The sequence below is a fragment of the Coloeus monedula genome (assembly GCF_965178545.1).
Source record: "Coloeus monedula genome assembly, chromosome: 17".
Taxonomy (NCBI): Eukaryota; Metazoa; Chordata; class Aves; order Passeriformes; family Corvidae; genus Coloeus; species Coloeus monedula.
Genome location: NC_138797.1, coordinates 6,444,111 through 6,462,516, shown reverse-complemented (window position 1 = coordinate 6,462,516; position 18,406 = coordinate 6,444,111). Strand labels below are relative to the sequence as shown.

The window sequence follows — 18,406 nt, the reverse complement described above, 5'->3', positions numbered from 1 at the left end:
AGAGGGAAACAGAGAAAGGAGCTGAGGCAGGGGCATGGGGTAGCAACAAAAACAAGTGTAAAGTGGATGAATTATTTACTGCAATAAACTACTGTGAAGTCACTTACTCTGGCTCTGTGCATCCTAAATGGGGGCTGCAGCGTTTCTCACGTCTCCCTAGTGTGCTGAGTGATTTTTTTGCAATTGGATGCATGAGGCTGGGGTAATCTTATAAGAGACTCCAGAAGATCAGTTTAGTATTGATCATGTGCTGAATTTAAAGGCTTTCCACATCCATCTGCTGCTGCTCCTCAGGTGACAGCCCAGCAGAGATCTGGGTGCTCACTGGGCCCCTGCACCCCAGAGCAGCCTCATTTGGCTGCAGCCTGTGGTTGGGCTGATGCCCAGCAGCACGTGGGGCCAGGGCATCACACCAGAGCTCAGTTCAGGAGCCAGCAGAGTCACAGGGCAGCTCCCACCGAGCCTTTTGATGAAGTCCCTCAGAGGATCAGTCTGCTGGTCTGTGGAGCCAGCTGGTTGTGGATTGCAGTGGATCATAGCTCAAGCCTAAAGGGCCCCATCACAGGGTGACTTCCAGGCCAGCAAGAGCCTGGAAGAACATCAATCCTGGGCAGACAAGGTGACAAGAACAGGGACACAGAGAGGCAGAGCACAGGGAGGAGTACACATGGAGTAGGACCTCTGCCCATGTCTCCAGTGTGTGCTTTGGATCTGCAGGTCTTTCAGGAACATGACTACAAAGGGTGAGCTCAGACTCCAGAGACAATGGCCTGGCAGCAGGACAGTTGCTGTGACACACCCAGAAATGTGACAGGAAGAGGGAATTCAAGCATTATGGGACTCTTGGACATATTGCATCATGATGAGGTTTTAGTTTTTCTTTTACTAATATACAGATTGCAAGTCGTTATGGAGCCATGAAAGCTGTGAGCCATGTTTTCCAAATTACAACCTGCTTTACAATGCTAAAACATCAAGTGCTTTTTGCAAAACAAGAAGAGTTAAATATAGGAGAAATCTACTCATTTACTGAAATAGGAGATGTGCAGGGCATGAAAACAATGACTCCTCCAGGTCCATATTTACTCAAAAAAGACCTGTATTCAAATAACTCTTACAGTAAGTCACTGGCGTACTCACAGAGGTTAAGTGGCTGAAAGTAAGGATACAACATAAAGAAGCCCTCTTTATCAGCAGAGAGAGCACATCAGGTGCTTCTTCAAAATTCCCAGGCAAAAATAAGAGTCCAAAAATCCATTTTGCAAAGCTGTCAGCTGGAGTGAAGTGGGGCTGAGCCGTTGTCAGCTATGGGCAGCTCTGCAAAGTGCTGAGATGCAACACTCATCACACGGCAGGGCCCAGACAGGACCCCAGTGCACTGTACCTGATAGGTGCTTACATGCAGATCTTAATTCCAGACACTGATAAGGCATCCAATTCTTCTGCTGCTGTTGTTGTTGCTGCTGTTGCTTTGTTTTCAATAGCTGCAGTTAAACATTTAACCTTTACATTGATGGGATGACCTAAACATGTTTCTCCAGGCTGGTCAGCAGCAAGGCTGCCTCACAGTGAGCAGAAGGATGCCTCTTCCCTTCAGCCTGGCAAATCAATGTGCTGGGTGGCTGGCAGACTTGCAGGTGTCCCCTGCTCTGAACACATGGAAGGGCCTCAAAGGTAAGGTACAAGCATTTCTCCAGACTGCCAGGTCTAACAAAGAGATGGGCACGAACCTCCATCTTCTTGGCAAGCAGAAGAATAGCAGCTCACAATTTGGAGGCTGGCTCTGGCTGGTGCTGTCCCGTGCCTGTGGCTCTGCCAGCAGCTGAGGCACCTATTCATCATCCTGGCATTTTGGATGGCACAGAAAGAGTTACAGGAAGGAGCAGCAGAGGAACTGTGAGTTAATATGGTCCCATGATTTTTACTACTCTCAGAATATTAAATTGATAGCCTGGTACCAAAGGCCAGAAGTGTCACCTCTCAACAAGATGAAATCTATGTAGCCTGTGGACAGGGGAAAGCCACAAGATTTATAAAGGCATCCATAAAATTAACATTTGAATGAGCATGTGGGAAAAGAGACCATGAGCTGCAGCAGCAGGTTTGCAAGTACCTGCCACCTCTGCTTTCAGAGCCCAGCAGGCGCTGTTGACTGGGTGCACCCTCCTGCACCACTGCCTGACCAAGTGGGGCCTCAGAGGTGCTCCTTTGCCAGAAGGAGATTGCCAGGAAGCTTTTGGGATTTGAGATGGGCATTTTGGTAGTGCCATGGGGAATAAGTGGCAAGGGCAGGAACCAGCCACATCCCACACCTCCTTGGGGGACTCCTCCCTGGTGCTCACAGTGGCTCAGACCCTCTCTTCACCCTCAGCTTCCTGCATGGCTGAGTGTGTGCAGTGGGGACAAGCACCCTGTCAAGGCTCCATCCCACTGTCCAGGTGCCCAAGGGCTGTCCCTCAGCACAGCAGAGACACTGGACACTCAGCATCCCAGCAGCTGTCAGGGTACACAGCTGCTCACACAGGGGTCCATTCAATGTTCTGCTACACTGCCTGTAGAGCCAGGGGCTGGGCGTCTCTGGGCCTCCACCCTTCCTCTGCACAGCAAGGAAAATACTCCAGTCCTACCCAGAACTATGGCCATGGAGATGTTGGAGCGCCTCTGCTCTGGAGACAGGCTGAGAGAGCTGGGGTTGTCCAGCCTGGGCAAGAGAAGTTTCTGGGGAGGCCTTAGAGCCCCTTCCAGTGCCTAAAGGGGCTCTAAGAGAGATGGAAAAGAACTTTGTACAAGGGTATGAAGTGACAGAATAAAGGGGAATGGCTTCCCAGTGACAGACAGCAGGGTTAGATAGGATATTAGGAGGAAATTTTTCCCTGTGAGGGTGATAAGGCCCTGGAACAGGCTGCCCAGAGAAGCTTTGACTACCCCATCCCTGGGAGTGTTCAAAGCCTGTTTGGACAGGGCTTGGAGCAACCTGGTCTAGTGGAAGGTGTCCATGCCCATGACAGGGTGTTGGAACAAAATTGTCCTTAAGATCCTTTCCAACCCAAGCCATTTTAGGATTCTATGGCTCCACAAACCTGCTGTCATCCCATAGCAGAGTGCTTGGGGCCACACACTCACCCAGACCAGCCGATGCTGCATTGCACAGCTCAGGTTTCTACCGGTGGGTGCCGTGGTGCGTGTCACAAGGGTGTGAGTGCTCAGCCACGTGTGCCGGCTGCGGGTGCACACACCTGGCGCAATCGGAGCCATTACCACGCTGCCAGCGGCGTGACTGCCGTGCAATTAAAGGAATGAAATGTTTATACAGGAATAAATCTGTGTTAATGAGCTGGATCCTGCGCCTGGTGTGACAGGCTCTGAAACGCAGCAAGGAACATGGCAGAAGGGAGAAGGGAGAAGGTTCAAATGTGCGCTGCTCCCAGCCAGCAGCCAGGCCCGGGGAGGGAAGTGGGGAGGGAAAGGGAAGCAAAGCAGGGCAGGTGGCTGATGGAGCACAGGAGCCACTGGTTCTTTGATTTCCCTTTCTGATTCCCTGACAAGGAGTCAGCAAGAGAGACCAATCCCATGTCAGGCTGGCTCAGGCTCAGGAGGTATTTGAGCTGTTTCCTTCCCTGGGAAGGGAATTGCACCTGGCTCAAAGGTTTAGGAAGAACAGAAGCAATTTGGATGGTGGGGACATGCTGCTTTGGGCCCTTCCATCTGGATGGCCTGTTCAAAACCTTTCCTGCTCAGTCCTTTCCTGAAGGTAGCAGCAGAAGCTATGCAGGAGGAAATCCCTGTGCAGGTCATCCTTGCTCTCCTCCATTCCTCAGAAACACTGCACTAATCCCGGTCGCCTGCCTACACGGGAAGCCACGGAGACACAGAATCCAATTAGCTTGAAATCCTGCTCTGGCTCCCGCACAGCATCTCCCTCTCACAGAGCTGTGGAGCTGCAGAGATAAACAGTGCATTAGGATTCCAGTGGGGTCTGGCAGGAAGGATGGCTTTGGAAGTGCAGCACCAGCCCGGGGAATGAGTGAGACACCCATGTACCTTTCCCAAACACCTCCTTCCACCTCTGCCTCACACCAGCTCTTCATCCTCACTCAGCCTGCAGCACCATTCCTTCAGCTGAGCCTGGCTGAGCAAGGTGGGAGCTGAGGGCTGAGGCCAGAGCTGGCTGGTCCCCAGGCTGCTGTACCCACCCCAGGGACTTCATCTTTGCTGTGGGAGGAATGAGTGGCCTCCAGAGCCTCCTGGGGGTGGCCAAGATGGCATCAGGGCCAGTGCCAGGGCCCATCTCCTTACCAGGGTATCTCTGTGCCCAGAAATCCCTTGAGAACCAGCATGACAGATCACCCTTAGCTCCCTTGTCCCTCCCCCAGCAGGGAATGGCCCTGCATGGCTGGCTCTCCAGAATGATCCAGGGGACAAAGCAGGTCCAGTCCCACAGAGACAGTGGGAAAAGGGACTGAAACAGGCAATCCTCCCCTGGGGAAGCCAAGCACAGCCTTTAGCCAGGGCCAAGACGAATGCAGGGGGTACCTGTTGCTGATTCTGTGCCAGACCCTGGCTGGTCCTGTGGCAAGGAACCTTCTGGGCCTGATGCTTCCACTGCCAAGCCTGCTGTACTCACATTCATGCTTGCACCCACTGTAAATTACCTGCTTTGCATTTTGCAGCAGCAACTTAACAGTATTAATTCATTGTGTTCTGTCTTTAACAAACACCATTATCATATCACCAGCCAGGATTATGCAAATGCTGCAAAAGGAATTATTTCTCTCCCCAAAGTCACCTTGATTTATCAGTTTTAACCTAAAATGAAGTAATAAGTTGCTTTGGATAAACTGTTAAACACATGACCACACATGACCAGGAGTCTGTGATGGCCCCATAGGGCACCTGTGCCCAGCTGGTGACCCTTCACATCGACAGATGACACAGGGGCAGCTCTCTACTGGTCCCCACTGAGTGCAGGTGCACGTGGACCACGAGCTGGGGAAACAACCCCCTTGCAAAATACACCTGGGATAACTCCATGGGTCCATTCCCCAGGCACAGGGCCCTGGGGAGGACAGAGGCTGTGATAAAGTATAGAATCATAGAATCACTAAGGTTGGAAATAACCTCCAAGATCATCAAGTCCAACCTTTGACTAAAACCCACCATATCAACTAAACCATGTCCTAAGTGCCACATTGATTCACTTCTTGAATGCTTCCAGGGATGGTGACTCCATGACTTCCCTGGGCAGCCCATTCCAGTGCATGTGGGGCTGGGAACAAGGAAATTTTCTGAAGTTGCATTAAGGATTGCCCTGTGGCTGCCACTGGTCTGCCCCATCCCTGTCCCTCCTTTCCAGACCACCGCTGCAGGTTGAGCCCATGTCACACATAACAAACCAGTGTGTTCTCCCACACAGCTGTGGATGCTGCTAGGGATCAACAAACAAACCTGCATCCCACTCCAGAAATGAGCTCTGTAACAGAGCCCTCAAACAGCTTAATGCCTTTGGCCATAATTCCCTTTGCTGCAGAGATAAAGGCTCCCCACCCCTCTCATGCTGCTAGACCTGACCAGAGCTGTCCCTCAGCATATGAGGAGGCACTTGTATGATTAAAGGTAACCTTTGTTCCATTATTTGTCAGCAATTTGAGCCAGTCCTTCAGCAGAGGGCAAGAACAGCACCCTAGCAAGAAGAGAGGACTTCTCCTCTTTCTTGGAGCAGACAGTGAGACTCTGCAACCTGAGTACAGCCTTTTCTTCCAAGAGGAGCCAGGCCCTTGGTTAGTGCTTTGCCCTGACAGCCAGCATTACTTTAGGTGTTCCAGCTCAGTGCAGAGGGGCTATTCTGAGAGAGAGATTCGCTTCAGATTCCATTAACTATGGACTGTAGCTCCGTAAGAGTATAAAAAAATTTCCCAATTAGTTCTAAATAATTTTTACTTTCAAACTCAATGTGTTCTGGCAGACAAAGAATCAAGGGCACCAACTGTGTGTTGGAGCAGCGTGATTGCAGGTTGGTGAATTGAAAAGCCATAGACAGGTGGATACTCAGCAGCTCTTGTGCCTATGGCTCACATTTAATTCTAACAGAGGATGGGAAATTCCTCAAAAAAACCATACTGTGATGGAGACAAGGAAATTAGGCACCAGCAACCTGTGGTAAAATACAGCTCAGTAAAAGATAATTATCTCCAAACACTGGGAAAAACACCTTTAAAGGAGTCCTTGCACTGTGGCTGGACATGATTGCTGGCACACCAGGGCTGTGGTTGCAGTTTGCACCATGAGAAAGGGTTTGATCAGCTTTCAGCCTCACCCATTATGGGCCAGAGAAGCAGTGAGCCCCCGAGGTTTTGTGGGGACAGAGCTGGGGACAGCCTGGCTGGTGCTTGTGGTGTGCAGAGACTGTGAGGAGGAACCGAAAGAGCCACCTTGGCCATCCCAGAACAGAACTTGAGTGTTGGTGGGAGAGATGCCTCCACCTGGCAATAGCACAGACCAGGGCTCAGGCTGCCCATAGTCTTACAATCACACTCATTCCTGCTCTGATGTGTGCAACGTGGTCCCTCCTTGATCTCTTATAGCTCCCTCATCTTCTCTGCCTCTCATCCATCCTGGCCCCAGCTCCTCATCACCAGCTCTTATTTCCAGCAGCACCTGATGTTTTCTGATCATTTTACACCTTCGCTCATGCTGTCCTAAACCAGGCTCTGCCAGGCCACCACTGCCTTTGCAAGATTGGAGGGAAACTTGGAAAGAGGGACTACATCCTCCTGGCCTTGAGAATCCAAAGGATGAATCTTCCCAGATGAAGCCATTCCTGCCCACCTTGCAGCTGTGACAGTCTCTCTCCACAGACACAGACCCACTCAAAGGCAGCCCCCGCTCTGCTGAGGATGGGGACAAGGCAGGCCAGAAGCTGGGAAAGTGGGTGCAAAGCTGGAGCACAGGAGGGATGCAATGGCAGAGACCAAAACAGAGAAGGCAATTCAATTTTCAGAGGCTGTCCCACCAATTCAGCTCAGAGAGATGATAAGAAACCCATTTCCAGTGATAGGCACCCTAATCCCCAGCCATCCTGCATTTCCATTTTTGAGAGGCGCTGTTTCCAACAGGGAGGCATTTTCCCATCTAGGTTTGCTAGAAGGGACAGCAATGGATTAAATACCAATTTTTCCAGCACTGTTTAACTCCTTCTGTGCCTTCTCCTGCCACTTATGCAAGTGCTGGATTGCAGGGCAGTGGAATGACTGCTGTGCTGCACCCTGGAGCAGGAGCACAGAGCTGGAGGCCTCTCCCAGGCTCTTCCCAGTGGCCTGCAGTATGAAGAGACAGGGAAGAGGAGAAGAACATGACATGCATCAGCAGTGCAGGCAGAGCAGCTTAGATCAGGAATTTATTATTGCTTAAGGCAGGAGTCAGACTCAACTGCAGCACAAGTCATGCAGCTAAGTTTACATCCAGTGTCAAAACCATTAGGCAGGTCTAAAGTGCTGCAAGACTGATTTAAAACCACATCTGGAGGGAAATAGGCACCTAGAGAAAAAAGGAAGCAAACTATGCAGTGATGGCCATGCCTCTCACATGCCCCCGATCTTCACAGTTTAAGCATTGTGGTCCAGGTGAAGCCTCCAGGTTACTGGACAGTAGGAAGGCAACAGCAGCACAGATGCTGACTTCCACATCAAGCAGGACTTCTTCTGCCACTGGGAAGCCACTAAGCCACAGCATTCCTTGGATGCCAGCACAGCCTTTCCCCATACGCCTGTAGCCAGACCCATATGCATTTGTACCAGCCATCCCAGTCCTCTTCCTTGTTCCACTGCCCTCACCCTGAGTTAAGTGTCTCCATTTATCCCCATTTCCTGAGCTCAGGGCTCCTACCCACTACCTGAACCAGTCCTTCAGGGAGCTGATGGGCCCGAGACTCCCAGTCTTGCTTCTACAGCACATCTTTTTACCCCGGCATCCCACACAGCAGCTCCCTCCCAGACATGATAAAACTCCCACCACAGGGTAGGAATAAAGCCTGAATGTTCTGACTTAGCCTCTCCAAACCCCTCCTTTGACCCCAGCTGTGAACTGAACGGTTTTTCTGGGAAGGGGAGCCCCAGACAGGTGTTGCCTCACAAGCTGATGAGGCCCCTGGTGCTGAGCTTGCAGGAGGGAGCACTGACTGTAGTCAGAGCTCTCCCACCATTCCACATGGTTCCAGCACCAACCACAATGTCCATTCATCAACCACTAAACAAATGGAAATTTAAGGGCTCATGGCTCTGTAACACAGAAAACAATTCCCTGGGCATTTTTATGGCGCTGTAATTTATTGGATCAGAAATGATGAATGGCAGCAGGAGGGGGCAGGGCCCAGCACAGAGGGGAGTGCTGATGCAGTGGAAACCAAAGAGAGATGTGTAGCTGAGGGCAGGGAATGGGAAAGCCCCCAGGATTGCTGCTGCATGGGGCTGGGGGAATGCCACCATCTACAAAGACTAATTCCCTCCCACACTTTGCAACCCCACCATTCAGAGCAGGATTTGTAGTAGAGGCTTCTGTAAGAAACACGCACGTGAGGAAGAACAGAGTTGAGCTCTGTGCTCCTGAGAGGCACAGCCTCAGGCCTCCCAGGCAGCCCTTGCTGGCAGCTTTGCAGAGTCAAGGCACAAGGAAGAAACGTGGAAAAAAGCTTCATCCCTGGGGAAAGAGGAGCACCTGGTGGAAAAACAGAGCGTAAACGTGAGCACTACAGCTCCTCCCCCATGTAATCTCCCAGCTCTGGAGTCTGAGCTGCATTCAGCAGTAATTGAAACCAGGCTCTTTAACACAGGTGCCAATTACTGCCTATTAATGCGAGGAGCACTGATAGATACAGCAATTACCTAGCTCTGCAAGGCTGGAGAGCACAAAAGAAGATGAAAGGGCTACTTATGCCACTGTAGGTCTTGTAGGACAGCTCTCTGCCCCAGCAAATCTCTAGCAGTGTTAGCCTGGGCAGGTTCTTGCCCTCTAGATGCATCACCTGAGTGAACAACGTGCTCTTGCCTCAAAGAAGGGAACGATATCCTGGGGTGCCTTAGGTAAAGAACTGCCAGCAGGTCAAGGGAGGTGATTCCTGCCTTTATGCAGCACTGGTGAGGCCACACCTGGACTGCTGTGACCAGAGCTGGGCTCAGCACTATAAGACACATGGACATGCTAGAGACCAGCAAAGGGCCATGAAGATTATGAAGGGCCTGGGAGCCCCTCACATGTGGGGAAAGGTTGATAGAACTGGGACTGCTCAGCCTGGAGAAGACTCAGGGGGAAACTTGTCAATGTAGATAAATACCTGATGGGAGGGTGGAAAGAGAATGACACCAGGCTCCTTTCAGTGGTGCCCAGAGACACACGCAATGGGCACAAACTGAAACACAGGAGGTTCTCTCTGAACACCAGGAACCACTTTTTCCCCCCCGAGGGTGACTGAGCCCTGGCACAGGGTGCTCAGAAAGGTGTGGAGTCTCCATCCTTGCAGATATTCAAAGCCATCTGGACACGTTCCTGGGCAGCAGCTCTAGGTGGCCCTGGTTGAGCAGGGGCTTGGGCAAGATGACCTCCAATATCCCTTCCAACCTCAATCATTCTGTGATGGTGATCTCCAGCCATTCAGAGTCTTTGTTTTCTGCCATTTCCCCACTTCACTTGCCCAGCTGCTTTGCCTCCTCCTCTCTGCTCAAAGCCTCCCCCATTCTTTGCCTTCCTGGGGGCGATGTGGCAGTGAGGAAGGCGACTGATGCAGGCATACTGTGGCAATGATGGCAAGAGGACAACGGTAAGTGCAATTCCCAGAAAAATCCTGCAGACATCCAAGGCTGTGAACATCAAAATATGCATATTGCAACAATGAAAAAAGCCAGGAGAGCCTCAGTGCAGCAGCAGGGGTATCAGAGTCAGAGGCAATTATTTGCCACTGCAGAGATCGCAGATGAATGTGAGCCCTTTAAAGCCCCAGGCTGGCAGTAACCAGCATTCCTCCCATTTACACCCTGAGCTCCCCCTTCCCCACCTCACAAGGCACCAACCCCAAGCCACGTAATTAATACTACAGAGATGTTCAGCTGATATGAGAAACGAAGCACATCTTGAGGCAGCCCTACTGCTGTCAGCAGGCCCCATGTTGCTGCTCTGCCTTGCTACTCCTGTGTGTTTTGGAGACAGGCTTGCTTCCCCACAGTAAGCCCACTGCTGTTACATACCTTTTTTGCTGGGCAGAGCACCAGAGGAGTGCAAAGGGGTCTGCAGGGACACTTTCTCCTTGCCCTCAGGATGTTTACAGTATTGAAATTTTAGCAGGAAGCCAAGCATCTGTTCTTCAAATAAAGAGGTCTCCCAGGGGGATGTGTGGGGAGGCAGAATCATCACACATGTAAACACCTGGTCTTACAGGCGAGAACAGAGTTTGCGGAAGGAGCGAAGCACCTCTGAGACTCGTTCAGCTTTGCTTCCGCTGCTTAATTAGTTCAAACACCATCAATATTCAGGGACAGCCCTCCCTTGCCAGGGTGGCTGTGTCGGGGTGGAGCTGGCACGGACAGAGCAACACAGACACACCCCTGAGCCCTCCCCAGCAAAAGAGCTCGTCTGCCTGTGCTGCTGCAGCACACATGTCCCCAGCACTGCACTGCTCCAGAGCCCTTCCAGGACATTCAGCCCTCACACACTTCCTTTGAGGAAGGGGGCAGAACCAAACTGTGCCACACAACGTTTGCCTGTACTGAAAGCTACTTTCCCTGTCCCCTAAAGCAGCCCCTGGCTTGGGGCTTGTTAGAAAATGGTCTGCACAAGCAGTGAGCTGCACCACTCCTCTCAGCCAGCCACAGGAACCACACTGTGGCACCAAGAGACCTCTTAAAGGCAGGAGATAAGGCCTTGTGCCTGCACACACGGCTGGGTGTTCCCAGGGTTTCCCATCCCAAGCCCACTGCATCAATCCAAGCCTCAAACAGCTTCAGCAACACCAAGAGGCCTTCACTACCATCCTGTCCATACTTCCATCCTCCCCCTCCTCAGTAGACTCCAGTCTTACTTCTTCATGCCTACAGTTTGTACTTCAACACTACCACTACACGGTTGTGCATTCTCATTTATTTTGTGCCAGTGCTGCACCACTCCTGTCTCCCTCTTCCAAGTCCTCCATCTTTGCACCTTTTTCCATTTCCAGCATTTTCAATGCACAGTAAGATTTTTTCCTTATACAAAAGAGGGTGGGCAAAGGTTCTTTCTCCTTTCATTAAATACTAGTGCCCATTCAAGCAAGATGGACAGTGTTCTACATATGAGCTGTGCTGCTGCTTTAACACTCTGCTGCACTGCCCTGCACCAGCATAGTCCCACCCCCCCCCCCCCCCAAGTTTTCCCACAACTCTGCCCTGTTCCAAGAGCTCCAAGATAGAGCTGGAGTTCTAGGGCATCACCTCTGTCTTAAAAAGGAAACAAGGCTGGAAGCAACAGACTACATGGCTCTACAGGTCATAAGCACAATCACATTTCATCTTCAAGCACCGTATCTGGTGTAAATTGGCCTGAGAATGAAGTTCCCTTTACCTTGGATTTACAGGGACCTGAAATCTCAGTCTGGGAGTCACACAGCAGAAGGATGCCTGAGGTTCAGTTATAGAAGAGTGGAAAGTGAAATGAAAGAGCAGCTGTGATACTGTTGAACACAGATCACGTGCAGAAAGCACCACTGCCCCACATCAAGTACAGAGTATTTGGGGCTTGGAGCTCACAGCTATTGGCAGGGTAAACACGGTGAATCCTGCCAGAAGGATCACAAATCCCAGCTATTGGAAAATCCAGCTAGGGACAGATCAAGTCATCCTCAGCTCCAGGCATTCTACTTGACGCACAAAATCCCTTGCTCTGCCAGCCTGGTGTGGACGTGCTGGTTCAGTAGCTTTACATGAGGAAGCTGCACCACCTGCTGTCTGGTCTGAAGCCAGTTACCAGAACGTGATCAAAGATGATCACTAATAACAAAAGTTTTCTTCAGAACCAGTTTTTTACAGGACGTGCTCTTGATTAAAGTCATCAAGAAAGACTTCATATCGGAAAACGATGAAGCAAGATCAACAGACTGTTTCGTCAAAATGGTTCAAGCTCTCAAACAGAATATGAGAAGTTCACTTTAATAGCCAGCTCCTGTCAGGATAAAGATTGCACTGTTATCCCTTTGGGAAACTCTGTCAAGTTTTTTCCACTCCAAAAACTACAAAAGCTAGCACTGAACCAAACTTTGAAAGATGTGAAAATTCTGCCATGCAAAAAACCAGCCGCCTGCCCAACACCACCTGAGGCTTAGCAGCAACGAAAATGACATCTTAAATCCTGCTATTTCCCCTTCCTGGACTGCAGCACTACCTGGTCCAATCAAATGGGGCAAAGAGATAAGATTCTTACAAAAAGCCACAATACTAAAAGTCTTCTTAGGATATAGTACATGAAGACAGACCAGTCAGTAAGTTCTCTTGGCTGGCATAAATATTAGAGGCTGCAGGAACATCTCCCTAATTCTAGAGATCAATGATAGCTGGGCTAGTGTTTTGTGTGCCAGGCCTTATGGGCATGCAGTAGCAAGGTCAGTGCAGGACTCAAAGGAAAGGAGTTGAGAAGACAAATGACCTCTGCTTGATGAAGCATAGGTACAGAATGTACAGACGAAAGCAAATCAGAAAAACACTTTATTTAAAAAGCAAAAAATCCCCCCCTCAAAACCCCACATACTTTCTGATAAGTTTATTGCTCGTTAGATCTCCTGTGACACTGCTCATTCTCCTCTTGGCCTATAGCACCAGAAGTACTCTTGCATCCCTGTCTTCCGTCCGACCAACATCATCTGGAAATGTTCATCATGTTCAATTGGTCCCAAATATCAACATTTAATTCTGTCCTTACTATGCACACAGAACATGGAGGTCACCAGGCACAAAGGCTCTTTCTCACTGGGACAACTCTATGGATTTATAGAGTCATGTGATCCCACCAGGATGGGAGTTCCTAATTTGCAGAAACATTTAAAAAAAAAAGAGAAGGTGTATCTACCTTCTCCTTTGCAGTCAAAACCTAAACAGCAGTAAAATCATCCCTGAACCACTCAGCCTGCAGTCCAGACATGTCCATGTTCATTCTACAGCTCATGGTCTACACTCTCAGTAAACAGCCTTCAGGATCCCCTAATAGACTTTTTACAGCTTTTCCCTGTCTCATCACGCCATTCTACATCCACTGAACCAGGGCTTGTCTTCCAAGCTCCTGTAAAAGGCATATTGCCTGTTTCTTGTGCAGCATCTACAGATCCACACTGTAGCAAAACAGCAGAATTCTCTCACCAGGCCCTGGCTCTGCTTTGCGTGGTCAAAGAATCTTTTGGACCTTCCTCCTGGATAGCTGTCAGGCAGGTTTGGTAAGAACAGAGCAGGTGGCTTTGTGCTTCATGTTCAGTCAGTGCTGTTGTGGGGTTTCAACAACCTCTTCCTCTTCCTCAGCATGTTCAGGGTGGCGCAGCAGCAGCTCCAGGTCAGGGTCAGAGCTGGCCTCTTTGTGTGGCTCCAGTGCTTTGTCACCTGCATGCAGACAGCCTGTTTAGTGACAATCTTGCCGGCGTTCCCACCAAACCTGGCGCTGTCAAAGAGCTGGAACCAGACACAGCTCCTAGTGAAGCAATGAGAAAGCCTACAAAGAAAGAGAAAGTGATTTAAAACAATCACCTTTGGAATTCATGGCTTTGAGAACAACGTGAAGGGAGATTCCCGACAGGCAGACAGCAAAGCCCAGCCAGTTCAAGAGACTGAGGTGGTCTCCCAGTAAATGTGTGGCAAGGAATAAAATGCAGATTTCCTGTGGAAACAAAAAACCATGACAAGTGGCAGGGCAAGACCAGAGCAGATATGCATGAGACATTTTACAGCTGAAGCCTAGATCAAGATGTCAGGCTGCTGAATTTCTATCAGCATATTCTTTCATGCGCACAGAGTTCTAAAAACAGTTTCTAGAAACAAACAACCTGTCAAACTGGGATGTGGGATTTTAAGTCATCTGACTGCATAGCTCAGTTACAGAGGAATCTTGCAACTTCTGGATCAGAGCAATTTCACATATCACAGTTCAGCTCAAAAGTATGTGTGCTGGACCCCTCTGAGGAGGGGAGGATGTGCCAAAGTAGGTTACAGAGACAGCTCACACCAGTGGTTTGGTCACATGCAGGTCTGATGCAAGAGCTTGCCCTTCTTAGCCCTCCTTTCTTCCACACCATCTGCTACTCATGAGGGCCATGTGTTTTAGTCTATCCCACATTCCAACAAACTTTGATCATTAATGGTATTTTTTATAGTACAGCCACTAGTCTCTGGCCCTTTGCTGTCAGGGACCAAGAGACTTCACTGCAGAGACTGCAAGGCAAAGCATCAAGCTCCTGTGCAAGGAGAACAAAAATAACAAGCAATGATTCCTAAGGATCTAAGGAAGCTCCCACCACATAAAGCCCAACAGGGATGACTCAGTACTTGCCTTCTAGTATTAGCACAGGAACCATGCCTTACCTTAAAAATGCCAGCAATGGAAAGGGTGAGGCTAGATGTTCTGGAAACCAAGAGGAACTCAGAAAAGCCTAGACCAAAGGCAAGAATTCCACCCAAGAACAGCTTCCCTACCAGAGAGAACAGCATTCCTGCTTCATGGAAACGGAAGAGCTTCTCTGATATGGACAAAGGCAGGCCTAGGAACAAGACAATGAGTAGCAGAATACCATTCCCACCTCCCAGGATTCCTCTCAATAAGACTGAGGGGGTAGGCTGCTCATATTCCAGTATCAGGAGGATGTGGAGCCAGTTCTTCACAGCCCTTACTTCCACAAATGTGGCAGGCAACTACTTCTATGCACTCTTTAAAGTCCTGCCAGCATAAGATAAACCCAGGTCTCTAACTACTTTGCAGAGTTCATAGCTGTTCACTTATCTGAGTGAATTATCTCAAACAACAAACTGCTACACAATCTCCCAACCACTCCATAAAGCTATCCCTGCTTTCTCTAATTAACTCACGCACCCTCAAACACCGCAAACAGTGGGAAGAGCCCCAGGACCATGAGCGGCTGCAGGTGAAACATGATATCAATGGGATTCTGGAGCCCTGAAAGAGGAGAATCAGTAACAGACCAGGTAGCAACAAGCCAGGGAATAACACAGCTCCCAGAGCCTTTATTAGCACCATTCCTAGACATACACCTTATTTGTGATGCCCACACCTGTGCTGCTGCAGACACCAAGCCACCTTCATTACCCATCAACAGATATCCCGTGCCCAAGGTTTCAAACACCTTCCCTTACATGAGATGTTTTGTTTCTGCAGCAAGGGCTACCACCTCTCCTTATTCCCCTCCCTGTTACCAGCACCACCACCCCCTCCTAACACCCTGCATACCCAGTTCAGCCTTCTGCATCAGTATCTGCGTGAGAGTCCAGCGAATGCCCCCCAGGAAAGAGGCACAGAGCACCAGCACAAACCCCTGTGCGTTGAACTGTGTGGACTTGTAGGTGAACATGAAGAGTCCCCCAGCGATGAGCAGAACCACCAGCAGCAACGTCACTCTCTGCAGGAGAGCAAACATGACAGACACAGGCACCTCCTTCCTTTCAGATTCACCCACATAATTGCATCATTCCTCTACTTACACGTTTCTTGTACATGCACTGCCTATTTTCCTGGGTCTGACCTCCCTCCCTAAAGCATTGTGTGGGAGCCTTACCATTTCCTCCAGCTTGAAGAGCAGTGAAAAAAGCAAGATGAAGAGAATGGCAGAGGATTTGGTCATCGTGTAGCTGTAAGGACCAAAATACACTGTCAGACTCCTTCAATGTAGCTCTTCCCATCAAAGTATTATTAGAAATCAGATCACCCATTTCTACATTGCTATGAGCAAACTATCACAGACCCTGCATGCTGACCCCACCCATCAAACACCTATTCAAGAAACAGACCCTGGCAAAGCACTCTCCAAACCCCACCAGAGGCTCCCAGGGAACGTGGTGTTTGTACTCACAGGGAGACAGTGACGTACAGGAAGCTCCAGTTACTCAGCCCAATATCCAAGGAAGTTGACAGAGCTAAAGAATCAATGAAAAAGTCCTGAAGTTAACTGTCTTCCATGACATTAAAAAAGCCCACCACAAAACCCTGCTTCATGGCCACGAGCATAGAGAGCAGAGCAGAACCAGGGGAAAAAAAAAAGCTTTCCTCAAGTTAACTCTTCAGAATCAACATAACTCATATTCTTAGCTCTTTATGTTTCTGTCCTGTTCCCTGTGAAGTCAAGTTTGGCTCAGCATTGCTCTCACTCAACATGCATTACAAGAAAGCCAGAAATAACTCTTGCCCTCCTGGTGACTGAAATTGATTGCAGTTTTGCATAAAATCCTTCTTGAATGTATCAGAGCATGGTAAGTCCGAGGGCCACTGCAAGAAACCTGAAGAAGACACAATTATCTGCACACAGCCCTAATCCTGATGCAGCTTTCGGTACAGTCTGTTCTCCCTTCTAGATAAGTTTCCTACCACAGGAAACAGTGTTACTGATCCAAGGGCAGGCTATGCTGAAAGGTGAAATTACCGAAGATGTGGAGGAAGCATTTTTCAAGAAACCATGGGGCATGTTATATAAGGTATTGCAAACCTTGCCAGAGATCATAGACCAGATGCTGTTCTGTGGGAGCCAATACAACACACAGCCAAAGAACTGCAAAAGTAGTTACAGTTCCATGCTCCAAGTAGGAGCTTCACTTCTTGGCCTCAGGTACAGTTCTGTGTGCCATGAATGAGGAATTGTCTACCAGGCTCCAACCTGAGAAAGATGCTGAGTTAACATAAACGTAAGCATGGCTTGATACCAGTGTTAGAGAGAAAATGCTACTTGCAGAGACAACTTATCACGGTACTGAAGAAGGTTCTCATTGTTTGTTCTCATGTGCCAGTGGCTCCTTCAGAAAGACACATTCTGTGTGGCCTCCCCCTATTCTTACACATCTTTGTAATGAGCAATGAAGGTAGTAGGTCTCAAGCTGAATCTTTAAGTTGCATCTACACCTGCCCTGCACCTGGTAGGGAAACACAGGGGCAGGAGCGAGAGCTGCACCCCACAGCTCACCCCGTCCCAGGGAATTGGCTCTGAGCACCTCAGGCAGACAAATGGCTCTGGAAGCGGCCAGAGTGCCATGGGCACCGCCTGAGCAACCTCACAGAATCATAGAACATGCTGTGCTGGAATGGACCCACCAGGATCATTGAGTCCAACTCCTGGCCCTGCACAGGACACCCCAAGAATCCCACACTGTGCCTGAGAGCGTTGTCCAAATACTTCTTGAACTCAGTCAGCCTTAGTGCTGTGACCACTGCCCTGGGGAGCCTGTTCCAGTGCTCAACTACCTTCTGGGTGAAAACCTTTTCCTAATATCCAACCTAAACCTCTCCTCTGATTCAGCTTCGTATGTTTACTTGGGTCCTTTCACTGGTCACGAGAGTGAAGAGATCAGCGCCTGCGCCTCTGCTTCCCCTCATAAGGATGCTGAAGACCACAAAGAGGTCTCCCGTCAGTCTCCACTTCTCCATACTGAACACACCAAGCGACCTTAGCCGCTCCTCATAAGGCTTCCCCTCCACTCTCATCACCATCCTCGTGGCTCTCCTCTGGATGCTCTCCAACAGCTTAATGTCTTTCTTATATCGTTGTGCCCCAAGTTTATGGCCCGCTCCCGCTTCGCCGCCCCGGCCCCGTCCCCTCCCGGTCCCGGCCGTACCTGCGGGGGCGGCCCGGCGGAGGCAGTCGGCCCAGGACAGCGCTGCCCGCGGCCGCCCGGAGCGGCAGCGCGCCAGGGCGCGGGCGAGCGCCGCGAGAGCGAAGATGAGCAGCAGGTGCAGCAGCGTAACCAGCAGCGGGAACGGGAAGCTCTGCGGGACCGACAGCCGCTGTCACCGCCGCCGCCCTCCCGCCGCCGCCACCCCGCACCGCCCCGCCACCCCGCACCTTCATGAGCCACTTGTTGTAGAAGGTGATGCCGATGGAGAAGCCGTAGTAGAGCAGCACCAGCGGCGCCGCCAGCGCCGCCCGCCCCAGGGCCGCGCCGCCCGCCCCCGCCGCCATGCGCCCGGCACCGCGCCGGGGAGGGAGGAGCAGGAGGGACCGAGGATGGGGGCACGGGGAGATGCCGGTGAGGGGGCCGCGGCGGCGGGGCACGACACAGCAGGGCAGGGCGGGGGGGCCGCGATGCTGAGCGGGCCGTGGCGGCGGGGGAAGCGGGGCCGCCGGTGACGTCGCCCGGCAGGGCGGGGGAACGAGCGACGGTGCCTGAGCGGGGCGGGCGCGCAGCGGTGACGCTCCGCG

General features: G+C 50.6%; 1 protein-coding gene across 2 annotated transcripts; it reads right to left on the bottom strand.

Moving 5' to 3' along the window:
- Window positions 1-12,743: 12,743 nt before the first annotated feature.
- SLC35H1 (solute carrier family 35 member H1) lies at window positions 12,744-18,302 on the bottom strand. 2 transcript variants are annotated; one of them, XM_082292767.1, is made up of 9 exons: window positions 18,050-18,302; window positions 17,823-17,973; window positions 16,073-16,136; window positions 15,779-15,851; window positions 15,454-15,622; window positions 15,079-15,162; window positions 14,574-14,749; window positions 13,743-13,872; window positions 12,744-13,598 (listed from the first exon to the last, which is right to left on the bottom strand). In XM_082292767.1, exons 1-9 carry the CDS (start codon window positions 18,164-18,166, stop codon window positions 13,477-13,479), a joined length of 1,086 nt encoding a protein of 361 aa, XP_082148893.1. In that variant the 5' UTR covers window positions 18,167-18,302; the 3' UTR covers window positions 12,744-13,476. The 2 variants fall into 2 exon arrangements, with proteins under 2 accessions (XP_082148893.1, XP_082148894.1); XM_082292768.1 differs by having other exon boundaries at window positions 14,685-14,749.
- Window positions 18,303-18,406: the final 104 nt, after the last annotated feature.